This window comes from Dendrobium catenatum, unplaced genomic scaffold (assembly GCF_001605985.2).
Source record: "Dendrobium catenatum unplaced genomic scaffold, ASM160598v2 fragScaff_scaffold_1220, whole genome shotgun sequence".
In the NCBI taxonomy this organism is placed as follows: domain Eukaryota; kingdom Viridiplantae; phylum Streptophyta; class Magnoliopsida; order Asparagales; family Orchidaceae; genus Dendrobium; species Dendrobium catenatum.
This window is the reverse complement of record NW_021319682.1, coordinates 2,833,757-2,860,709: the sequence shown is the minus strand read 5'-3', so window position 1 is coordinate 2,860,709 and position 26,953 is coordinate 2,833,757. Positions and strand designations below refer to the sequence as shown.

The window sequence follows — 26,953 nt, the reverse complement described above, 5'->3', positions numbered from 1 at the left end:
ATTTATTAAAAAGAGTGTTACATAGATATACTTGAATTTTAAATCAAATATAGTCCTGTCTTGAATGTAAGTCAAACCCTATCAAAAATTTAAATCTAAACTTATCCAAAGTAGATTATTTAATCTAATAAATTTAATCAGCTAAAAATAATAGGAAATTTGGCCAGAAACAAATATGGTTATTAAAAAGCTTGAAAGAGAATCAGTTCTAATTTACTTTGGTTTGATTTGACTTTTGATAATTGTCCTGTGACCACTTTGGCTTTTGTGGTCTATTTTGACCTATTTGAAGGCATATACTGCATCAAATCATTTTCTCTCAATCATCTGGATTGCTCTATTTTTAGACGTATTTTGTTTTCTGATTTTGTGGCTAATACTTTGTGATTATCCTTTTTTATTTCAATTTCTTTGTATTTTTCGGCAACAAATGTATGCAAAATTTTAAGTTGCTTTGATTGATGAGTGTTTTTTAGGGGAATTTTGTAATTATAATAAGCTGCTTGGGCGTTTTGGCTTGTATAAAAATCAAGTTGTTTTGAATCAAGATATAGTTGGGTACGCTATTCTTTTTTTATTTATGCAGTCTACTCCTTGAAAGCTTATCTCCTAGCACAAGCTTGAGAATATTCGATGAATGTGATATTAAGAGAGGGCAATTGATTTGATATTGTACATAGGAAATAAAATATATAGTTTTTATATTTTAAACAAATAGAAATTTTAAATACAAGAAATTATATTTTATAAGTAAGAGTTTGTAACTTGTAATACATGATTCCCTTAAGATTGACTATCTCTTAATTAAATGGAAAATTGTGCCTGTTGCTGTCCCATCTTGTCGGGTTGCTTAATCTTAATGCTTGCTCTATTTTCATGCTTATTTCAACTTTTTAACTTTGTTTGGGTTAGGTACTTTAATTTGGTTAATTAATCTTATACTATTCATTTATGGCTACATATGTTTCTCCAAACAGCTATGTTCATCGTGTTGGACGAACTGCGAGAGCCGGCAGGGAAGGATATGCTGTTACTTTTGTCACTGATAATGATCGCTCACTCTTAAAGGCCATTGTAAGTATTCTATTTATTGTTTACAGGTTGCCTAAGTTGAAATATGTTAAAGATTATATATATATATATATATATATATATATATAAACAGATGCTGTCTACTATGCTTTTTTGCTAATGTCCATCAATAAATGATCTCAGTACTCTTCTGAAATTTCTGTGATTATGAATGAATGGTTGATGTTGTTGAGGACTATGTAATATCATTCAACTGCTTTGATAAGTATATGTTCTTATTGATCTCTTTAGGCTAGCCCAATTGGAAAAGTTATTGCAGCTTTGATTTATCTGTTGTGAGTTTTGCATCTCTTATTTTCTACCGGCAATGTTTACAGCAATTGTAATTTCAATGGCTGTCTGACTTATGATCATTTATTGATTTGAAATGGACTATGTTAGGATGTTCTTAAAATGCAATGCTATGATTGTTATATGATTTGACTTATATTGAAAGATTATCTTCAACTGCTATCTTGCAAACTTAAATTTCAGAAAAATGTTTGCTGCCTTGATTTGCATTTCCTGTGGTATTATTACATGATTGATTTAATTGATCAATACGATTAAATCTTTGTTAAAGATGTGTATTTCACTCTTATTTAATTTTGACGCTCTCCTTTAACAGGCAAAAAGGGCAGGCTCAAAACTGAAAAGTCGAATTGTTGCAGATCAACCTATTACTGAGTGGAGTCGTTTTATTGAAGAAAATGAAGATCAAATTTCTTCAATTTTTCGGGAAGAGAGGTCTTTTCTTGTTCTTAATCTTTTTCATCCTGGTCAGTATATCCTTCACTTTTTCATTGGTTGTCTATTGTGTTCAGGGAGGAAAGAGCATTGAGAAAAGTCGAAATGGAAGCAACAAAGGTTCTACTTGCAATTTTTTGGCTTTTTGCCAGAAATTTTGGCAAATTTATAAATGTAAAGCTGTTTTAATAATACAATTAGTCCTTATATGCTGTTTTATTTGAAATCGCAGGTAGAGAACATGATCAAGCACAAGGAGGATATATACTCACGCCCAAAAAAAACCTGGTTTGTTAATGAGAAAGAGAAAAAACTCCTTGCAAAGGCTTCAAAAGTAAGTTTCTAGACTGATTGGTTCTGACATGTGAATTATATGAATGGACCTACTTCTCTTCAATGGTATGTCCTATATAGGGTGTAGGGGTGTCAATTTGGATTAGTGGGTTAGGATCGGGTTTGAACTGAATTTGCTTTACTTATTTATTATATGGGTCAAAATATTGAACCAACCCCTCCTCAATTTGAACTCGTATAACTCAAACATGATCAAACTAGGAGTAAAAGTCCAAAATAGTCCCCCGACTGTTAGTAAATGTCTAATTTAGTCTCAGAATTTCATGATGACCCAATTTAGTTCCCAGACTATTTGAAAATGTTTCAATTTGATCTCAAGGTCAAAAGTAATAGTTAAAATTAATCTTAACAGTTAAATGTGAGTGCACTTTGGATATTATGGTGTATGTGAGATTATATTATTATTTTTATATTTAATTATTTATCATATTAAAAAAAATAAAAATTATAATGGAAGTTAACCACATTTATTAAATATTCACTCTTGTTATTTAGTTGGTTAAGTTTCATTATGATTTTAATCTTTATTTTAATATAATAAATGATAAAAATTATAAAAATAATAATATAATCTCACTTACATCCTAATACCCAAAATGCTCTTACGTTTAAATATTGAGTTAACTTTAATTATTACCTTTGATTTTTGGGATCAAATTGAGACATTTTTTAATAGTTAAAGTTTTTGCATGCAAAAGATCTTGAAAATGGAGAAGAAATACTGTTGATGAAGTTCATACCACATGAATAAGATCGATCATTGTATCAAGGAGATGGAGGCATTTTTCTCCATTCGTCAATCCCATTGTTCTTTGGTGATACCGAATCATCCGCAAATTTTTGGCCTATGAGAAGTATCCTTTTATCCATTCCGCACAAATCCTTGTGCTTGTATTATCATCTACATATAGTTTTCATTATATCTCATCAGTGAATAGGAAGTAAACTGTGAAAGATACAATTTTGGGATTTTTTTTATTCATTTTTTTCTAAAATTATGATTGTTCGTCCTGAAACATTTGCAAATATATACTTTGAATAGCCTAAAACGTGTGGGCATACCTCAAGATTTGCTGCATCAGATCACTCAAAATTATGTTGCTATCAATGATTTTTTATCTTCTTGCAATATGTTGTAATTAATTGTTGCTAATTTCCTTTGATGATTCTATTCTGACCTTCAAACTCTTTATCGCTTTTTTGGTACATAAGGAATTTGTGAACAAAGGTCAAAATGGCTCTCATGGGGTGATGAGTGCGCAGCAGGCAGAAGAAATGAAATTGAAAGAAAAAAGAAGAAGGGAACGTGAGGTAATTATTCTCTATTCTAAGCTTTTTCAACGTATGCAAAATTTTCTCTATAAAGTTCCATCTTCACTTTTTATAATAAAACAGAAAAATCTGCCCCGTAAAAAACGCCGAAGATTGGAAGCTACTAGGGAAATGCTAGAAGATGAAGAATCCAAGAATCCGGAACAGGTTGGTGTCTTTTATTTCTGTTTAATTGATTATTCTCTTCTTTCCATGCCAACTTCATTTTTTCTTGTTGAATATAAGCTCTTAAAATTTATCCGCTTGAACTTTGGGTTTTTTTTAAAATAGTTTTATCATCATGCTTGACGTAGCTTTTGAGTAATTGGAATGTGTAATCTTTGTCTTTTGTGCTTTTTTTTTCTATAGTTAGTTCTTTTAAGAGCTTATACTTCTGTTATCCTTTTTTCTCTTTTTGGTTCCTCCATGTTTTTTCTGTAGTATCTCGACTTGTTTTAGGTTCTATATGTTGAAGCAGAATCGGTAGTTAATATCTGCATGTAAAGTTTAACAAAGTGTTCCATGTAGCTAAAATTAAGAGTTTTGCTCTATTTTTTCTTTTTATTTTATGAGGATAAGCTTGAACAGGAGAATAGCTTACTTTTATATGAAGCCCTGTAATTTTTTTTTATGTAAAATCAAGCACAAAAAGTTTGTGAACATGATATCTGGTATTATATTGAATGCTTTTTTTTAATGCAGTTAGGTGGAAGTGGTAAGAAAGGGAAAACGGGACAGTCAGTAGTTGAACTAGCTTATAGACGAGCTAAATCAATGAAAGCTGGTAAGGGCTTGAGAAATTCTAATAAGAGGACAAAAAAACCTGAACAAAATCAGCACAGGAAAGAAGAGATGCTTGAACTATTCCAGAATGAAATCAGTGAAAGAAAGCCAACGCATGGGAAAAGTCGTAATGTTTCTGGAAGGACGAAACCCAAGAGCTCCTTCAAGAGCAAATCGAGGTATTGGTTGAATATCATGATCCTCTGTTTCTTGATATCATTTTAGGTTTACTAGTCTCTCCTGAGCCTGACTTCAAATTATATTTGCTACATGACTTCTGTGTTTTGCATTTTGTTTAATAATACTTTTTAGCTTATTTATTTTTCAAATGTTAACTTATCATACTTCTGATTTTCTTTAAAACGTACAACACAGCACCATGTTGCACGCACCTCTTTCATGGCTTTATAACCTTGGCTAATACACTCGCTAAATATTCATCTTTATTTCATACCTAAAAACACGAACATTACATGAAACCTAGGCATCTTTTGAAGTCCTTTTTACGGTCTCATACTTCTGATATTCAACACAATGTGCATAGCAGTATTAACATATAATGAAGGAAAACAAAAGACCAACATGCCCTTAGAGCTTACATAGGATTATTTCCTCAAGTGATGGCACAAATGGAAAATATGTAATAATAAACTTAATACAAACATAATAATAAATATAATACAAATAATAATAAATAACTTAAAAGTAAAGCGGTGCAATCGTGGCCGTAGATCATTGGCCCCGTCTCTGGTAAACTCTCTATGGTCGGATGTCCTCATCACTTTCTTTTCATATAAACGAGTTAGCGGGTCATGTTCAGGTCTATGATTTTAACCCATTTATTAAATGCATTGAGTTCGGGTCGGATAGGTTTAAAGCAGACCCAATCAGGCCTGTTCACATATTTTGACATCTGTAATTTTATATATTAAATTTATAAAAAGAAAAAAAATTTAATTATCTAAATTTTAGCTTTTTAGGCTTGCGCCTCTTACAATGATATCATCAATTGTGGACAAGTTGCAGGTGCAATATAGCATTCTTCTTCATATTTTCTTATCAAAAATAAAATGTGATGCTTAGAAAAATCAGCTATAAAAGCATTCGTGAACTAATTTTGGACCAATAAATTACATTTCCAAATATCGCTTACCAAAAATTTAAGCTGAACTATATCTAGGGGACCTATGATTAAAGTGCTATTGTGCAAGTCTCGTTATTAAGTTTATCACTTTTTTATTGAACTTATCTCAACAAATTTCAATGAAGTATAACAATGTTTTCTTTAGATTTTTTGCAATTCATCCATTACTAAAACAGTGCTTCATTATGATAGCTTCGCTGTCCTTTTTTCTTGGATCTTTAAGATCTACGTCTGTAACTCTGCCCTGCATTGCGTGCCCTTTTCTACTATTCTTTTTAAGCCTAAGAAAGTTCTGAAATTTTAAATGTTTTTGGATTGTTAATATATTTGTTTTATTATTTTCTTTTCGAAGTTTTAAACTATTTATAATGCTGCCTTATTTTCTACTTTCTGAGAAGCTAGTTGTACTGCTAGATACTGATATTTAAAATGTTTTGTAAGGTACAAATTTAACATAGATGAGATTCTAATATAGGATCTTGACAAAAACTTTAAATAGTTTGCATCTCTACTAATCCTATGCTTTTTAATGTATCAGCCATGTTTTCATACCTGCTGTATCTGAAGGGACATGAAACAGAAAAAATATTAAAATGGCCCAAATTAAAATAGTTGGGTTGCAACTGTTTATATACCTTCAGTTGTGAAGTATATAGAGGAAATGGAAGTTGTGTAATAGAGTAAATCTTCTAATGTATCCACTAAAATTTATTGATAATATATTTAAAAGCCATTAAATTTATTTTGAAATATTTGCAATAGAAATTTTGTTACATTATCAATATGTTACACTAGAGACAAGATATAAAATAAGTATATACAGGGAAAGGTTGGAGTAGCTCTGGTAGAAGATAAGATTAGAGAGTCGTCTTAGGTGATTTGGTCACATAAAATAGCGGCCTTCTAATTACCGGTTAGGAAAGTAGATGTATTATATTTGACTTATGTAAAAAAAGGTAGAAGTAGACTTAAAAAGACTTGGTTAAAAAAGATTAGAAATGACATTTTTATTAGATTTAAATTAACAAGATATAATGGAGAAAAAATATTCTTGTAGCCGACCCAACGTAGTGACACAAAGGCTTGATGTTGTTGTTATATCTATATGTTACACTCTTTTCAAAGCAAATTTGATCATTTTGAGACTCATATTGACTACAATTAAATCAGAATATCTTAACCTAACTTTTGTCCTACATAAATTTTCAGCGAATGTATGCTGTACTTATATTTACCCAAATCTTTTCTGCTTTGAACACAGGTATAAACGTAGAAAGTAGTCTTCTAAAGGACTTGCTGTGCAAGTTTATGAGGGATAGGTGCCTTGCAAAAATGTCAGGTCTTGCCTTTTCAGTTAGCTTATCTACCTGTTTTTTTTTTTTGGAAATGATCTGTATTATGTTTTCTATATCTGAAGCTTAATTTTCCCGCTACAGAATTGATTACATTTGGAGCTGTAAGCTGTCCTAGGAAATCTTCTCTAATTTAGTATATTTTGTAAATTTGCAGAATACGGTTAACACATTCTGCATTGCATATGTAGATTTCATTTGTGATATTTTAGATCTCTGTATTGGAAAAAAATTATTTCAGTTCGGATCCTGGACGGCGTCCGGAAACCAATCAAAATGTGACACTTTTTTTTTTTGCTCGGTATCGCTGTGTACCGGATGACGTAGCGCGTTCTGATGGTCCGTACATCATAAATTTCTCCTGTATTAGCTGTATGCATACATAGATCAGGCATACTCAATGCAGAAAATAGTTGGAAATATATATATATATATATATATATATATATAATATATATTATATTATATATAATATATATATATATATATATATAGTAAAAGATTTAAAGATATATGATTTGATGAGATTGAATCCTCTATTTGCATTGGAAAAAAAGTAATATTTATATATGGAGCAGATATGTTAGATTAAATATTTAGGCTTCGTTTTGGGACGGCTTTCTTCTTGCTCTTAAAGCGGGCTTTCTAGTTAAAAAGTTAAAATTTTTGACTAGAAAGCTGTTTTAAGAACAGTAGGAAAAGCCGTTCCCAAACGAAGCCTTAGAGATAATATTAAATATAGAATAAGTAATAGATTTTGAAGAAATCAAAGATTCTTGAATTATATATCTTGTTTATAATAAGATTTTTTTTTTAAGAAGACATTTGTCAGCTAGCCTTCTGTTTTATTTCCTCAATATTATTTTTTCCTCCTACTTTTTGTCTCTATCCTTATTTTATTTTTAGTTTCCACTAAAGACTTGAAAGTATTAGTTATATGGGAGATTACATACATGCACCTATGCTATTTTATTTACATACTTAACACTTAAAATTTATATTACATACATACCACTCATAGTTCATTTTCATATCAAAAATGAGTGGTAGAAATAAAATATATGAGTGGTAACAAAAAAATATAAGTGGTATATTTGATATTAAAATAATATAGGAAGGTATGAATGTAATATTAAAGTTTTGGGTGTTAGATATGTAAATAGGATGTTATAAAGTTGTATGTATTTAAATTTCCCTAGTTATATTATAGGTGTGTGAATAAATAATATGGGTTTGAATTGACCTTTTTAGTAAATAGGTAGGGCTAGGGTTGGGTCTTCTAGCCTATTTATTAAAACCATCTGGTTTGTGTTAACTTAAATTCATTTTTGACTGTTTAATATTTTTAAATTTTTTATTTAGTTGTCGGTGTAATATTATTTTTTATTAAATATTTTAAATTTTATGGTTTCTAAATTATTAAAAAATTTAATCAAAAAGGGTTAAATTTAGTTGCCAAAAAATCATAAAAAAACTAGAGGGCCAAAATTTGTTGTGCTATTTTAAAACAGGAAATCAAAAGATGTTCAATGTTTCCACCTTTATTAGGGCAAATTATTATGTCCGATGTCCGGATTTGTTCGAACACTAATTCGATGTCGCCACTTCACCAAAATACACCGAGCCTAGTGTATTTGGGTGACATGATGACACCGGATTGGATGTCCGGTGACAGGACGAAATAATTCGCCCTATTAGACCGTCAATGGTCACAAATCCTCTCTTTTTTAATCACAAATAAATAATATAATATTTTTAACATTTCATTATTAGCTAAATGTATAATTTGTTGTATAAAATGAAAACAAAAAAATCTTATAAACTTTTCTTTTACAAACTATTCAATCTATTTTTCAAACAAAAGCAATTTATTTAGCCTTAATAATTACAACATAATGTTTGTTATAAAATATAATTACTATATCCATAAAGAAGCTGTCCAACCAAACATAATAAATATATCATATAACACTTTTTGTTTTTTAGTATCTTAATTTGAACGTCAACAAAATTTATGCGTTCATGTAGCCATAGTCCATACATTATACTATTGAATAAATAATTGACCTATTTTTCTAAGTATAAAAGAGTAATAATTCATATAAATTATACAGTACAGCAATAACAGTAAGACAATATAAAAATATTATGAAGACAAAATTTAAGCGAATATGAACGTCTCCAATACGAGAAATTATTCTTTGCGAACACCAAGCGTAGCTCTAAATCTGAAGGCGAATTAGAACGCACCAAATAACTCGGTACGTAGTGGATATATAACCATGGTACATAACAAAGAGGTGACATGACGTGCTCTAATTTTCCTCCAAACGATGTTTAATGTCCGCACGGAATAATTAATCCTCCAAGATAGCAAACAATGATTTCTAAAGCAGAGAAGAACTCTTACAATCGACTTTTGCTAAAAATTTATTTGAAGTAATTTTTTTAGTACAAAAATTTTTAATTCAAAAAAATTTTAAACTAAAAAATCTATTTTAAATAACATTAAGAAAAATCATCCCAAATGAAACTTAAATGTGATCCCATCCAGCAAAACATATGGCTCATTCAAAGCAAGTGAAATTCAGCACTAAGGTGCGCGAAAATTATTACTAACAAAAGATATATTTATCCCCTATAAGATGAGTAATATAACAATTAATTCATTAATCATAAAAAATTTTCAACAACTAAAAAACTCATCTTGATGAAATTCAAATGACAAAATTTCTCCATAAGAAAGAAGAGCATCATAATACAATTTTGACCAAGATGGACTTTGAAATGATTCAATTTACAATAAAATTGATGTTCTACAAATCAAGACTTGGTGCTCTACTTATCTCAAATAAATCCAACAAAAATTCCAAAGTCCTCATGATCAAAAAAAAAAACCAAAATATCCTGATCAAATTTCATCCAAATGAAAAGCATTATAAAGATTAGCATTTGCAGCATTTTGGCTGTATTTTTTTCAGAAATGAAAGCATAACTAATTACATGAATGATGAAATAAAATGCATCATGAACCAAGAAAGAAAGCTTGGCACCCCCCAACTTTTTAGAAATTTTAAGATAAAATGTACACAGAAGATCCCATCCCTCTCTCTCTCAATTGCAAGACTGGTCACTATAAAAAAAGAACAAGAAATAGATATATCATATAATCAATCATACTAAACGTCTACAATATATAATCGACCTTATTCACTTTTTTATACCTGGAACTGCAAGGAAGATCCACCACAAGAAGGAAGATGAAGATGAAGATGAAGATGAATAGCTCCATCATTCATGTTTAAGAAGGGAGCCATTGAGATATAAAAAAGGAAAAGTGAGCTTAGGATGTTAAAGTATAACAAAGTGAGAAAGTTCAATCTTCAGTGCCATGAAGCCAAATGTTTGTAACCAAAACTGTAGGGCTCCCAGCCAGAGTCAGGTTCCTTCCTCTTCAAGGGATTTCCATTAATCTGTTCTTCCATCAAACTAGGATGCGCAGGCATTAATGGATGCTTCATGTTCCCCATTTCAGCAGTTCCAGTCTCCATCTGCATTATACCAAAGTTCAAATCTAAACCTGGCTGAGACGACCCGCCGCCATTAGAGCTTGAAGGGGTGTTTGTTATGTTCATTAAGTAAGGTAGTGTTGCTAATGGTGTACCATTTGCTCCAGCTGCGCTCAGTAACTGGGGGACAACAGTAGCCCCTCTAGAATCAACCATGTGTGGGATATTTCCAATACTGTATAGTGCTGGTTGGAAAGGTAAGGCCATTCCTGTACCAGGTGCAAAATAGCCATAGCTTGGGTGCGGGATTTGATGCGGATAAGGTAGCATAGGCCCGTTCGGAAAGGTCGAATCAAAACTTAATCCGTTTCCTATATAGGACTGATGTGTTTGATTGGTGTCAGGTCTCCTCTCCACAGACATTCTTGAGCCCATGATGGTGATTACTGGATCATCAGTTTTAACTGTATTTGGTTTAGCAGGAGCCTTGGATAGGTTGATATTTTTGGAAACAGCAGCATCAGATGAAAACAGATTGTCATTCAGGTCAAAGTTTTTGCGTGGAGTATGTCTTTGCGATGCTGATGATGCCGGAGATGATGAGCTTTGGCCTCCGTTCAGAAAATGATGCTTTATAAGTGGTGACTGAGATGGTGTTGCTTCATCTTCTCCATAACTGTTAAGGTCTAGTTTTATCTTCTCTGTTCGCAGTGAACTAACTTCTGAGGATGAGTTCCATGAAGGCATACCAGAGGAAACAGGCACCTCTTTTAATGAAGCAGCGTCCACAGGTAAATAATTCTCACAGTCTGTCACATTTAAATCTAGTTCGATCAAATTTGATTTATACTTTGAGCCTGACTCTGACTTTTCAACATCGAAAGCCCTTCGAGGAGATGCAGGTCGAAAAGCGCTTGTAGCAGCAGAACCTCTCCAACCCAATCCACCTTCAAAACATAGCGGGGTGGTCGGAAATAAAGGAGCTCCTTTTGAAGCAGAAACAGCTATTGGTGCAGATAAGTTGACTAAATTACTTGGGTGAACAGGATTCACTGCACAATCAATATCTTCAGTGAAGGCATCCTCATTTAGATCGAAGTCAAATTTGCCCATTTCAGCCCCAGCTTTAGAGCCCTGAAAAACTGCTGCTCCATTTTGGGATTCCAAAATTTGCTCCTGTTTTGAAGGATCTGTAGCCAATTCTACGAGCATCTGATTATCATCTTTTGGAGAAGAGACAACATCACATACCTCGTTAATAGGAACTAATTCATTCCCATTGGCTTCACCAAGTATAGGGTGGCCCTGCTTGCCTTCGTCAATACTAGGGCTTCCAGTATTCATAACCTCATTTGAGCTCGCCTCCGGAGAAGAGCTACATAATTCCTCTCTGTAATCAACAACTTCTCTTTCAACTTCGATTGCGACCAGCCGAGCAATTTCTAATGCATCCATCTCTCCTGATTCAGGTTCTGAATCTGAACTCTTCTCCATTTCTCGACTTACCTGATCTTTTAAAGCTTTAGAAGGATTATCATACATCAATGTATCGACTCCTTCGCATGTATTCAAATTGGGCTCATTGCTGTCATCAATATCACCGGTATTTTCTGAAGCTTCTTTTCTACATGAGCTTCCCTTACTTGAACCTAGGATGTCTGTGGAATCATGCTCACCTGATTTAACCTGCTTCATTGTTTTCAAATATTCTGGCCATGCCCCATCTACACTGGCACACCTATGGAGGGTTTCCTTAGCATCTGATAAAGTTGATTTTCCCTCGTTTAGTGTTAAATTGCATGATGCACTGCGAACAACTTTAGAATTTTTTGTATCTGAAGTCACAGATAAATCAGAAGATGACAAAACACTAGAAGTCTCTCGAAACTCCCGTGAGTCACCTCTCCCCCTGTTCTCCTCTTCCTTGACATCATTCGTTGCTGAAGCGTTGCATGGATCATCATCTTTGACCTGAATCTCAGGAGATGCAGTTGCAGTGGAAAATACAATTCCTGCTTTAGGAATAAAATTTCCTTCTTGAACAGAAAAATTCTCTTGACCAGAATCAGAGACTAAGGTAGTTGGGGGCAACGTGTGATGTTCATTTTCAATGGAAGATAACACTGGCAAGGTTTGACTAGGAGTTGAACATTTTACATCATCTGCATTCCCTGACTGGTGATCATTGTCACTTGTTACTAATAGGTTTTGAATTCTACCTGAACCAACTTTGCAGCTCCCTTCATCACATGTTTGGGCAAAAGAATTGTCAACAACTTCTTCCACAGTATGTTTGACCTCAATGGAGGGTATATCACTAGAAGTTTTGAAATTACCAACAGTATGCGAACCGTCTTTCTCTATCTCTTGGCAACCGTTATCATTAGCCGTTCTGTTATTCCACTTGTCAAATAGCATTCGAGCTCTTTCCTTGATATTGGCATTTGTATGGCCAAAAAGCTTCTCAACAGTTGTGAATATTCCAGATGACCTTAACTTTTCAGGGTTCATAGGGAGCTTGTCAAGTGATCCTATTAATGTATTAATCAATTCTTCACCATCAGCAACATCTTTGCTGCATTTATCAGCTTCCTGCAGCCAATGATTGAGAAAGCCTAACCCATTTAAATGAACAAAGAGACTAAGGCATTCCTTATTTTGTGTGGAAGCTAGAGTCCTCGCAGCAGTTGACCATTGCCTTGCTGCATCGCCCACATTATTCGTAACACAACTCAGTTTTTGCATCACACATATTAGCTCTTCAACTCTTGCACAAGTTGTGAGACCATTTTTCATTTCGGTAAGAGTGAAGAAATCTTCAAGTGTCATATTGCTAAAACACAGGATAATAAGCTCTTCTAACTATATCATGCTTACAAGATAGGTTTGCCCTCTTTAGCTGTTCCAGGAAACCATGTCGTAAAGATCTGTGATGAAGTATATATGGAAGTTTTCTGCAACGTACAACAGAAATGACCATCCAATCAATCATATTTATCCAACCAACGATCATAAAAAGAAGATGAAATAACAAAATGATGATTTAGCATAATTAGCAATATAAATGATGATGCAATTTAACATCACAAAGCATTCTCCCCAGAAAACCATTGATTTTATGAATTAAAAACACTCCAGCCTCTCTTTCACTAAGAAAACGCAGTTCTTTTCTTTGTTTGAAGGATTGCGCAAAAGATTCTGCAGGGCTGTCAATCGGAAAGGTCCAATCATCCCCAAGGACTGATCCATAATGGGCTTAACTGGCCTCTATTAAGTCCGTCAGGCATAATAGCTCACTTATTTAGGAATAAATTGACTTCAGTCTATTTCCAACTTGTTTCGACCATTACAACCAACCACTAAATTTTGCAATACTTTCACATAAAAATTCATTTGCACCTCTCTTAAAACTCAAATAGTATCACCAAAAAAAAAAAAATTTAAGTTGGAAGACAGTTACAGGTCAAAACTTTGTAAGATAATTTGCAAAAGCAAGCTCATAAGTCAAATCTACATGTTTAGGCACTGATATGAGAGATGTTGGATTGTTGTAATAAGATACAGAAAATTAGATTTAGGTTGAATTAACATATATAACATAGGATATAGCATGCACTACTAAATTTTTAAATGAATTTAATGTGAAAAAAAAAAAGAAAATAACTTTTAAAATAACATGACAATAAAAATATTAAAGAAGAACTGCACGATATAAAATTAACTCATCATACAATATTCAACGAATTTTCATCATGAAGATCGAAAGATTTGTAAAATTAAATCTAAATAATTGGAATAAGGATAACAATTAATAAGTTAAATTCCAACTTTTAGATGTATGTTAATCATCTCAGATGTTGAGCTCAAGCACAATATCAGAAACCAAAAAGTAATCCATTCAATAATTGCATATTCAGTCAAAAAAATAAGCTTGTAAAACGACAAGATCGTATTAAAGGAGTATACTCATCAGAAATAAAAATATGAAAACTCCAAAACTAAGAAGTCTACTTATCAAAAAATCTGCCACCATAGCATTTCCTGTCTTCAACAAGTTTGGCATTGCCATAAAAATCTGCTATAACAACGATGAAGAGCTATGACATTCTTTTTGCTGGTGACAATGAACGCCTACTTTCTCCCAATAGCATACGATGGAGTAAGATAGAGGACTCAAAGATCAGATTTAGGCCAACTATGAGAAGACCGTGAAGAACTTTTTAGCCTGACACTGAGAAAACAGTGAAGAACAAAGACTGAAAGATGGTTTTCAACTTGACAAGGATGAAAAACGCTGGTGTAGTGGATTGATTTCTTCAATCACTTGCAGGCATATCTATAGAAAAAGATCTTAGAATCAATTAGTCAAATTAGTGCCCTAGGCTAGATAAGAGTTGAAATGGAGTCTCCAATAACTAAATGTGACAGAAGTTATTGGGACCAATCCGGGCTTCTATGGGTTGACCCAGAAGCATTATATACACCGATTACATCCCATATTTATTTGGGTTGGGTTGACACAAAAAGCATAATATTTGATTTATTTAAATTCAAGCCACATATCAAGGCCGAGCCAACCCATTTGACAGCTCTAATTAAGAATATAAAAAGTAAGCAACTAAAAAGAGTTCTCAGAAACCCATGATCACCTAGCTTAACTACTTGTAACATAAAATTCAACCATCCACCATCAGGTATGCATGTGTGTTGTTGTTGTTGGGGGTGGGGGCATTTTTCTTCTTTAACCAAACTATTTTATATTGATCATCATGTGTATCAATAAGAAAAGCACAAGAAGACTATTTTTAAAATTACTTGACCATAAAAATATCTCTTCATAAAATCAACAAGAAATGTAGTCATCGGTGTCAACAATGTTTTGACCCATAAAATCACAAGATTATATTCATCCTAATTAGTAAACGACGGCTTCCTTTCCAGGATTGATGATGCTCTACCCCGAACAAAATGTAGATAGCAGAAGGTAAACTCAAGCTACCTCAAATATAGTCCTTTTGATTGTTTAGGGATTTAGATAATCACTTGATAATCTTTAAACATCGCAACCCATGCCTCTTGTATGCATTATACAATGAATGGTATCATTACTAATTCATGCCCAACAGAAGGCAATCAACTATGACCCCAATATATTGCTAGAACTCTGCAAAATAAAATAACATACTCAAAATCCTTGCAATGAATCTTAAGAAATCAATCCTATCTTCTTATTTATTCCATAAAGGCCTAATGAATGTTTTCATAATTTCAGAAATAAGCCGCTTAAAATGATTGTCATTTAATAACTTAAGTACTGGCACATGACAAAAAAAAACAAAAAACAGAAAATGTAAGTCAAATCATATATGAAATAAAGGCAAAAGCTCAGCTGAGCCACAACAAGTGTCACCACCGATACAATTACCAACTTTGTTAAGGCTCCCGCACAGTTAAGCTCCGGTTATATATAAGACAGAAAAACAAACAAAAGGAATGTGGTCAAGCTTTGAGCAGGTTTTAAGTACGATGGATTGCATAAGTAACAGGTCACATCCCTCAACATTACTCTTTTAACTTTTTTTATTCCATTCTTCAATAATCCCATCAAAATGAGGACAAGAGGCTAAACTAATTCCTATAGTCTTTCTATGCAACCCGTTGCAATCAAGCCGATGAAGTTAGATATGAGATAATAACAATGGCATATGTCTTCCTCCACTAACTTTTTCTAGTAAGCTTTAAAGGTTATATAACCCAATTGCAAAGAAAAGAATGTTAAATAAGAAAGCAGCTGAAATTATTATATATTGCCTGCTAAAACTTCCAGATAGTTTTTTTTTTTTTTCCTTTAGGATGTAGCATAAGATAACATTGAAAGAATCACTAAAATGAATCTAATACCAGTTAGTGTTGAGTTTACAGTTTAACCATGGGATGCCATGTTGAAAAATCAGGACAGCTTTAATCCTAATCATCTTAAAATGAATTATAGTAACAATGTGCTCAAGTACCTTATATATAATATAAACTGCACTTAGCTCAGCAGGTATGACCCAATCACCAGCCAATATTGGAGCTTTCTAGATTAAACTAGTCAAGTGGCAGGTCTTGCATTTGAAGCCGCATAAAGTTTAGTTGGCCTCAGTTTAAACAGGAATGAGTCTTTAGCAGCATAATAGAATAATTCCTCAGTGTAATCAATAAACCTCATAATCAAGTAAAGTAATAGAAAATAAAAGATTGAGAACTGGCATTTCGATCTGCTATCTGATGGAATTTTGCATGGTCATAACCTCCTACATTTCTAGTACACAGGGAACGGGCCACCGGAGAAGGAGGGGGGCAGACCGAGACATGGGTATTGGGTCATTAGAGGCGGATGGATGAAAGGTGGGATTCCCCCCTCCATACACAGGGGGAATCCCTGGAAGGATTTGGAGCTTGTTTATCGAAAACATCCCATGAAGAAGGGTGGAATTCCCACCCCCATTCATCGAGGAAGAAAGGATTTGGAGCTTCTTTATCGATTTATTAGATTCCCTTGGTCGAATCCATCCCTCCAAATCGTTTGTTTATCGATTTGGAGGGATGGAGAAAATGATGAGGAAGCTCATTGAGATGCAATCCAAAAAGGAGGCTAGAACTCCATCCCTCCAAACCACTTATTTATTAATGGCTCTCTCTCTCTCTCTCTCTCTCTCTCTCTCTCTCTCTCTCTCTCTCTCTCCCTCCCTCTTGGCCATTAATAAACAGAAACATCGACGTGATGTTCTATTAAAATAAGCAAAGAAAATAAGTCGAAGAACAATTCATAGCTTAGCTCCTTTTGCAAGCTAAGCTATCAACTGTTCTTCGGCTTATTTTCTTTGCTTATTGTAATAGAAAATCACGTCGATGCTTCTGTTTATTAATGGCCAAGAGGGAGAGAGAGAGAGAGAGACACTATTTGTGTTTAAAGGGGGGAGAGGAGAAGAGGTGAGATTTTTTCTAGAAGAGAAGAGTTGTTTCTCCGGGTCTTTAATTTCTTACCATTAATTTGTCATCTTCTCTTCTTCTTCCTTTTCATCTAATGGAAGAGAAAGAGGAGAAGAGGCGGTGGGAGAGAAGTTGAGTGGATAATTCTTTTCTTCTTCTTTGCTTAAGATTTAAGAGAGAGAAAAGAGATAGAAAGAGAAAGAGAGAGTAGGGATAGAGAGAAAGAGAAAGAGATAGTAGATATAGAGAGAGATGGCGAGTGGAGGGAGTAGTCCGCAATATAATAGGTCAAGGTTTGGGGGCACGACTTTGACGAAGGTGTTTGTGGGAGGATTGGCATGGGAGACGCAAACGGAGGAGCTTCGGCAATACTTTGAGTAGTTTGACGAGATTTTGGAGGCAATTATTATAACCAATAAGAATACAGGAAAATCAAATTGCAACATATTTTTATGTTAATATTTTTTCAACTCTCTTTCTATCTCTAGCTTATATCACATATAATATGTATTTCCTCAGTAACAAATTAACGTTGGCCTCAGTTTAAAATAGGAATGATTCCAAACCAATTGATGAAACTCTACAATGAATAATTTTACCTGGGAAGCAGCCCTTAAATCCTAATAAGCATGTGAATATTGAATTAACCATTATTATATTATAATAGAATTCATAGTTGTTCAACTGACATGTAAAATAGGATTTTCTTCTTCTCATTTGATTAAACTTCAAAAGATCCATCAAATCCTCGAATGTATCATTTGAACATCGAATGATGATGAAAACCAAATTCTATTCTTTGCAAACTTCAATTGGAATGGAATCATAGCAACCCCTTGATTCATCATAAACCATTTATTTAAAACATTGTATGCCATAAATGGTAAATAGATTGTCCTAATTCTGATACTGTGTCATGCATAGGGTAAGATTAAACAAGAGGTCAGCAGAGATTTTAAATTCTTCCATCTCCTAATTATCCTAATATTCACCCATGAAATTCTTATCTATTTGCTCCTCTTTATCTCTGCCCGTAGTTTTATCTCTCTATCTGCCAAACAATATGATCCAACTTTTCATGAAACCAATAACACGTACGATAAGTACAAAATTTATCATAAGGATTATTCAGAAAAAATATGAATACTTTACAGGCTGATGAACTCCTAAGTCCCAATCAACAACTACAAAAAATAAATACTTTACTTTTCAGCTTTCCATATCATTCAAAGAATATGTGCCAAATATCCCTCAAACAGTCAAATCGTCCCAAATAGCAACTCGACTCTATTTCTTTCAGCAAATAGAGAATACCACAAACAGATGAAGACAAATACCGATGGTTACTAACTACGCGCCTTAATATTTCAGCAAAATCCTCCTCTTCTAACAGGTAATGAGAACAGAACGAAAAAAAACTGAAACCAAATTTAGCACCAATCAGACCATCAGTGCTGACAAAAGTGCTCCGCATCGCACATCTACAATGAATCATGATGACAAAAAACCATAACTCAAAGATCGAATCAATTCCTCCAAAAACTCCGAGCACCGATATCTACCCCACCCGCCGTCCACGGCGCCACATAAAAGCAAAAGCAAATTAATACAAGCAATAAAACATTAACATCCAACATCCTCAACCCAAAACTCGCGAAAGAGGACGAAATCAAACACAAATTCGAAGACGGGATCATGGAAATACCTTAATGGTAAAAGCCCTAGACGTCACCGGACATCAACTGTTGATCCCGCACATCCTCATAATCTCCATACCAACTTCCTCTTCATTCCTTATTTCTCTCTCAAACCCTCTCCGTCACTTCAGCCAAACCCTAGCTTCCCCTGTAAAAAAGCTCTGCTTCACCTTCGCCCTCTCTCTCTCTCTCCTCTCTCCTCTCTCCTCTTCTCTCCTTCTGTCGCTGTTCCCTGTTCTTTTCCCCTTTCATCCTTTTTTTATCATTTTCAGCAGTGATAAAATAATAATATGATGGGAAAATAAAAAGGAAGCTGGTCCCGCCAGATCACGTGGATGCCGCGTGAGGAAATGACGTGGCTGAGATGGGCCCACAGGAGGAACGGTAGCTGTTGTGGGCCAACCTACATCGGACAAGTGACAATAAAGAAGCGTTAAGAAAAAATTCCTTCGAAAAAATTTTAATTTTCTATTAAAAAAAATAGAGCGATTTTCCTCCGTCGATCTCATAGGAGATTAATATGATGGGAAAATAAAAAGGAAGCTGGTCCCGCCAGATCACGTGGATGCCGCGTGAGGAAATGACGTGGCTGAGATGGGCCCACAGGAGGAACGGTAGCTGTTGTGGGCCAACCTACATCGGACAAGTGACAATAAAGAAGCGTTAAGAAAAAATTCCTTCGAAAGAATTTTAATTTTCTATTAAAAAAAGGAGCGATTTTCCTCCGTTCATCCTATTGGAGATTTGGTCATTTTATAGTAAGTAGTTATTATCTTATTTCTAATTTTAATAATTTGATATTTTTGATTTTTTTTTTATTAAATTCATATTTTTGTTGCCGAAAAAATGAGAATAATTTTACATTATGATAAATGTTATCAATATGAGTATTTTGACATAAATATATTGAATTTTCATTCAGTATTTTTATAGTTTGGGGGAAATATACTAATTTGAATAAATTTAGAAATTTGAATAATAATTCTTAAAATTATGTTATATGTTTATATGATATGAATAATTGTTATAATTTAGCCATTATGAATAAATACATGTGAAAAAGAGTACACTGACATTTCTTATAAATTTCACTAATTTTGGTTCATATGTAAATTTTGCATGCATTAAGATATAATGAACTAAACATTTAGTATATTATTATATGTGTATTTTGTTATATATAATGTGAAATGTGTATATATATGATAGGGTAACCATATATGATTGACTGATTCAGATTTGTTGGAGATATATTTTCTTGTATAGAAGGGTCGGCCACTGGGCTTATCTTTAAAATAATAATATAAGAAGGGAGAGATAAGGAGATAGATTGATATGATATGATATGCAGACATGTAGGAAGTGATTACTTCTGATATGAAAGCCACCTTACTTAAAGGACTTATGATTAAGACTAATCCCTATAGGATTGGCTTACATGACTGGATACAAAAAAAATCACCTCATATAGCTTGATGCCTTTTCTTTCTTACAGTACTTGTATATGCACTTGATATGAATATATATGATAAATTGCATATAAGCTATGGCGGATACAAGTACTTGATAAAATTGATAGAATTGATACAAAGATATTTGATATATATATATACAAATTTCAAGAACAAAAATAGATATAACTATTCTTAACAAATGGGTATATAAATAATAGAGTTTATTGACCTTTTATATATGTTCAGTTGGTTACTAATCACTGTTCTAGTTGTATTGATGTTTATTGATCATATAATATGTTACTATTTCATTGATTTTTACATGATTTATAGTTATATATTCATATTGATAACAATTGAATGATTACATGCATATTATTCATATTGTCTTGTATTGATTTCAGTTGTAAGTTTTTGTAAGCTACTAAGCTATCAGTTCACTCTGTGGTTTTACATATTTTTCAGGAATGGGTCACTCATCAGGATCCAGTAGAGTGAGGACATATCTGAGATTCAAGTTTATTTTATTTCTGCATTTCCCCTAGTTTTATTATTTTATAGTGATAGACAGGTAAATGAATGAATTGAACTCTTAATTATTATATATGAATTTTGAAGAATGAATATAGTTTTATATTTTGATGGATATAATTTGTAAGTGCTTTCAGTAAATTGATTCATATTGGTAGATTCGAAGAATCTCTGGTTGGTTAATGAAGATATTAAAATAGACAATTCTTCCAAAAATTAATCTTGGTGCATTACAATCTATTTGTTCCTCTTTGTCTGTGCCCGTAATTTTTTCTCTCCATTCACCACACAACCATATCCAACTTTTCATGAATGAAGAAGAAGTTGGTATAGAGAGTATAAGGATGTGTGGGATCTCTAGTTGATGGTCAGTGATGTCTAGGGCTTTTACCATTTATAAGTATTTCCATGATTCCATCTTCAATTTTTTGTTTGATTTTATCCTCTTTCACGAGTTTTGGGTTGAGGGTGTTGGACATTGATGTTTAATGCTTGTATTAATTTGCTTTTGCTTTTATTTTTGGCATGGTGGATGGCAAGTGGGGTAGATATGGGTGCTCCAAGTTTTTAGAGGAATTGATTTGATCTTTGAGTTATGATTTTCTATCATGATCATGATTCATTATAAATATACGACGCAGAGCACTTTTATCAGCACTGATAGTCTGATTGGTGCTAAATTTGGTTTGAATTTGTGGTTGCAAGATATTGATTATGCCAATAGGAGTTTGTCTTAAGGAAAATAATTTGGATGGCAGGTGATAGATAGACTTCTAAGGTTAGGTAGCGTATTAGACCTAATAATCAGATAATTTAGATTCGATTGATCGAGGATCAAGTAGGGAGGGTCATATTAGTTGCATGAATGACTTGTTTGGTGTCATGCCCCAAGATTTAAATTTGAAAGAATTGCACGTCTCTCTATCCTTTCAAATAACACATCAATAATTAGAGCTGACCAATTGCATTCATGAAATATAAACAATGAAAATAAGGCGTTTATATAGTTAATAACTTAATATTTATTTCTTGATTCAAAGTCTAAAATAACATATATAATAACTATGATATGCAACTAAGAATAGCATATTACTATAATTACATCAAACTATAAAAGAAAACATAAGTCATATACAGTCAGTGTTGATATCTTCAAATACTAATCATAAGTTCTATCACATGTAGTTCCATTCCAACTTACTTTTATTAATTAATAGAGAAAGATAATTTGAAGGAAAATAACTATTCTCCTTAATTTTTTAGTATAAGTGTTATACAATATTTATAGATGCAAAATAGTGAAGAAAAAGGAAAATGAATTAGCACTTGTAATGAATGTTAATTAAATACATATAACATAAATGAAAGGAAATCAAAAGGAAAGTGAATTAATATCGATAATGAATGTCAATTTAATACATAAACTAAATGAAAAAAAATTAAAAGGAAAGTAAATTAATAGTTGTAATGAATGTTAATTTAATACACACACCAAAAGAAAGAAATAAAAAAATAAGTGAATAATTTATTTGTTTAATTTCTCCAATATGCCCCCTTAAGAAGAAGTCATGTGAGATGGCACCAATCTTGACAAGTAGGTTGTCAAGTCGATGACGAGAAAGAGGCTAGGTAAGAGCATCAACAAACTAATCATTAGATCATATATGAAGACACGAATGTCACCTTTTACGCTTTTTCTTGAACGAAGTGGAAGTCAATAGCGATGTGTTTCATACATGAATGAAAATTTGGATTTGCATGTAAGTAGATTACATCGATATTATCACAATAGACTGTTGGTATGGTATGTAAAGAGACGTGAAGCTTAAGAAGTAAAGATCTTAACAATGATATAAATAATTATATGGTATTCTATTTTGGTGGATGAGCGAGCAATAGTACCTTGTTTCTTGGAGCACCAAGAGATGTCATTGTGACCAAAAAGGAATGTGAGCACCTATAAAAGTTCGATCCACAAGCACTTATAAAAGTTCGATCCACAATATTTCTAGCCCAATGAGAGGAATGTGAGCACCTATAAAAGTTCGATCCACAAGCACTTATAAAAGTTCGATCCACAATATTTCTAGCCCATGAAGGGAGAGTGGTACGATGAAGAAATATACCTTGATGAATAATGGATTGAAGGCATCGAAGAATTCATTTAGCTGCACTCCAAAGAATTGTGGTTGAGCAATGCATGAATTATGAGAGTTATATAATGCAATTCTTGGCCGAGAGAGAGAGAGAGAGAGAGAGAGAGAGAGAGAGAGATACTAGAGATCGCCAACCAGTGAGTGATACTCCCTTCGTGGCATCGGTGAGAAATATGACATCAAGTATGGTTGGCGTGTGGGTGGGAAACATGGGCGTGTGAACGTCATTTGCATTTTTCATAATTTTCTATTATAAAATATCTTGAATATATTTGTGTTGGGATAAGAAAAGACCTTTTGTGAAGGATATGATTTCGCCACCGAGAAAATATAAGAGATATCCAAGTTCTTTGATGGATAATTTTATTGAAAGTAAGTTGGTTACCTATTTAAGAAGAGAATTGCAACTACATGTTAGAATGATGTCGTCCACATATATCATGAGATATAGTGTTAGGCATGATTTTGAGTAAATAAACAACGGTGTGTCTGATTTTGAATTAAAAAAGTCAATATACGTAACAACCTAAAAATATAAAAATTATTTAAAAATTAAAAAAAAAAATTAAAATTATGAAATTTCTGAGCTTGGCTTTGTGGCAATGGGTCCTTTGATGCCAGGGTGTCGTAGTCTTGAAAAAAATTGAAATTAATTAAGTGCAGTCGCTAAAATAAATTTATATATATAATTAAATCTAAATCTTCCGCTCACTCCTTCCTCCCTTGCCTCATGTTGTGGTTTACCGTAGAAGGAAAGAAGAGAAGGGGAAGAAGGAACTAGGAGAGAGGGAAGAGAAATCTAGCTTTTTATGGTCGGTTAGCTTCGTTTCTTTTAACAAAAACTGTTCAAATCATTGTAGGTGACTCTTATCTTATTTCTGTATTTAAATATTTTGAGTTCTACTGCTTGATTCTTCCAAAAACGATTTATGGTATTTTCTCTGAATTTCATGAACTTCCATTGTACAACTTTTGGTATACAGTAGTACTAATTATTCTAAACATTTTTGTTGATTGATTTGCAATTTTACATGTTAAAAGTGTAGTTATTGCTTTTTGTATGATTTAATAAGAACAATAGTTTTGATATTTTAATATGATTCTAATATTATTTCAGGCATAGTGAATCAATGTTAGTATATGATTGGGTGATAGCTGATCACTGTTGCTTATATAATATTGAATAACAATGCGAATGAAAACAAATAAAGGTTGGTTACTCACTGACAGTGACTAGAGACTGACTCATTAGCCTATACAGGATAGTGGGCCGATAAACTTTTCTTTAAATAATATGGTTGGGTATTATCTTCTACTGATTCATGTGATTCACTGATTAAGAGTTATAAAAAGATGGTTATTATGTCAATAGGCAAAGAGTTACAACTATGTTTACTAAGCCAACAATAACGAATTTAATGATGTACTAATTACTATTAAAATAGAGCACAAGCTATAGCTTTTTATTTATTTAGTGTGATTATTGGGATGCATTACTGATTTACTATCATTATACTAATTTATTGTTAATATGCTATTTTATTATTACTCATATAGGTTTAACTAATAATATTTATCCGCTATTATTGTTATTGGTGTACTGCCACTAGTTCACTTTTACTGTCACTGCTATTAATTTACTGCTTATTGACTTACGATTACTAAGCACATGATTATTCTTACTGAGCATGTGATATAGTTACTAAGCATGAGATATAAGATATTTATTTGATATTAATATTGAATAATTGAATATCTTATGTATACTCTTATATAATCCACTAATAGTATTGCATTGTTATATTCCAACAATTTTCGTAGACACTTCTATTTTATTGATTTATGTGATTCTTTTATTTACCGGATAACACTATTATGACGTAGGATTTAAGAATGATTATTTTCTACTTTATTGTTCGACATCTATACTTGTTTACTATTTTATAGATTTTATTGCTATTGCATGAGTTTTGTTGGTTTACTATTTTATAGATTTTATTGCTATTGCATGAGTTTTATTGTTTATGTACATATTCATGATCAAATGAATTCTTATTGTTATAAATTGAATAATTACATGCATATTATTTCCTTATGGTGTTTTGAGTTCAATTATAAAATTATAGTTAACTACTAATAATTTTAGCTCATTATATGTGGTTTAAATAATTTTTAGATCAGAAAAGAGGATTGGGAGTGTGAGACTGATCAATTATAAAATTCCTCAAGTTTTACTATTAGTTTATTTCTTTTTATTTTTATATATTTTTTTGTAGTTAGAAGTCGGTAGATGGTGTATTGAATTTGTACAACTCCCTAGCTATTATACATGATTTTTAGATAGTAATTCCTGATGTACATTGATGTTTTTATCTACATATTTTTTATGTTGATATTTATATTATTTAAAGAAATTAGATAGCTCTAGTTGTTATATAAAAGATAAAATGTACATTTTTTTCAATTTAGATTATGTGGTGTCATAATAGATATGAGAAAAGAGTGAAGTTGTTGGCACCAACACAGGGCAGTTGTTTGAGACCAAATATAGTACTTTGTAGGCGGCACACATAAGTGGGGTTATTGGGATTATGAAAGCCTGATGGTTGGCATATGTAGATGTCCTCAATGAGATGACCATGAAAGAAGACACTGCTGACATCAAGCTATTTGATTAGCCATCCTTTAGAGAGAGCAAGGCTGAGAATGAGCTGAATTATTGCAAGTTTGACTATGGGGCTGAATGTTTCGTGACAGTCAATATCAAGGCATTGGTGGAACCCATTTGCCACAAGATGTGCTTTGTAACGATTAATGAAGCTATCAGGATTATGTTTGATGTGAAACACACACTTGCAACTAATAAGATTATGAGGAAGTGTAGGCAGAACGGGGTTCCAAGAATGATTACAAAGGAGCATGTTGAATTCTTCAGACATGGCAGCAGGCAATTCATGATGTTGCATGGCTTGAGTGGTCGATGTTGGTTCATGGTTTGAAGAGGATGAACGATATGCTCTAAGGTTAAGTTTAGTGAGAGGTTTTTAAATGATATTTTTGGCTTGATTTTACATGTGATGTTTGTTGTGGGAGGAGAGGGTTTACTGAGGTGGAGGTAGTGATAAGTTTGTGGGAATTGAGGGAATATTATCGGTCAAACTGTTATTTTAATTTGAAATTGATAAGTTGGTATGATGATTTTTGGTGAGGGCTGCAATGAAGTTTTTGGATGTCAAAATTGATAACCGAGGAAAGAGATGTAGGAGAATTTATGCTCATTATAATTGGGGATAGTTAGGGTTGGTGTGAGGGGGAAATGAGGAAGGAATAATAACATTTTTATTTATAGCCATCATATGACAAAATAGAAGAAATTCATACATCTAAGTAGCTCAAACAGATATGAATTAGTAAGATATGAAGATGTGAAAGATAGCTTATGAGCTTTACTGCAATAGCATGAATTGCGCACAAATTTTAATATATTTAAATCAGATAAAGATATATTATAGTGAAAGATTAAAAAATAATATTAAATCTTAATTAATGGATAGCTAAGATGATGATATCATAGATCACTATAAATTTTTGTTGTTGATAAGACAAACATTAGTAAATTTTTGTTTGATGATTGATTGGGGCCACATATAAACATCATTTTTTAATTGTACCTTCCACCACTATTCAATTAGCCAATAGGGCTTTACTCTAAACCCTACAACAAATCACGCTTAGTAACCGAAGTTTTCTTACCTCATTGGTCGACAAGTAATTGGAAATATGGAAAGAACAAAGACTATATTTTTTTTCTCCCTTCCATGGCCAAAATATTTACTTCCGATCGAAATATCAGCTTCCACTAAGCATGA

General features: G+C 32.7%; 2 protein-coding genes across 4 annotated transcripts in view; one reads left to right on the top strand and one right to left on the bottom strand.

Moving 5' to 3' along the window:
• Positions 1-7,066, top strand: part of LOC110104351 (DEAD-box ATP-dependent RNA helicase 28) — a 46,293-nt gene extending 39,227 nt beyond the window's left edge. For 2 of the 3 annotated variants that reach the window (XM_028699179.1, XM_020833414.2), the window contains exons 12-20: positions 978-1,074; positions 1,700-1,818; positions 1,896-1,938; positions 2,051-2,152; positions 3,385-3,483; positions 3,568-3,651; positions 4,186-4,445; positions 6,672-6,749; positions 6,847-7,066. In XM_028699179.1, the coding sequence (XP_028555012.1) occupies positions 978-1,074; positions 1,700-1,818; positions 1,896-1,938; positions 2,051-2,152; positions 3,385-3,483; positions 3,568-3,651; positions 4,186-4,445; positions 6,672-6,690 (823 nt within the window). In that variant the 3' untranslated portion in view covers positions 6,691-6,749; positions 6,847-7,066. The remainder of the gene's footprint in view (positions 1-977; positions 1,075-1,699; positions 1,819-1,895; positions 1,939-2,050; positions 2,153-3,384; positions 3,484-3,567; positions 3,652-4,185; positions 4,446-6,671; positions 6,750-6,846) is intronic. The other variant, XM_028699178.1, reaches the window with a different exon arrangement.
• Positions 7,067-9,678: 2,612 nt separating this feature from the next.
• LOC110104350 lies at positions 9,679-19,210 on the bottom strand. Its single transcript, XM_020833413.2, has 2 exons — positions 18,952-19,210; positions 9,679-13,225 (listed from the first exon to the last, which is right to left on the bottom strand). The coding sequence occupies exon 2, from the start codon at positions 13,098-13,100 to the stop codon at positions 10,146-10,148; it is 2,955 nt and encodes a 984-aa protein (XP_020689072.1). The 5' UTR covers positions 13,101-13,225; positions 18,952-19,210; the 3' UTR covers positions 9,679-10,145.
• Positions 19,211-26,953: the final 7,743 nt, after the last annotated feature.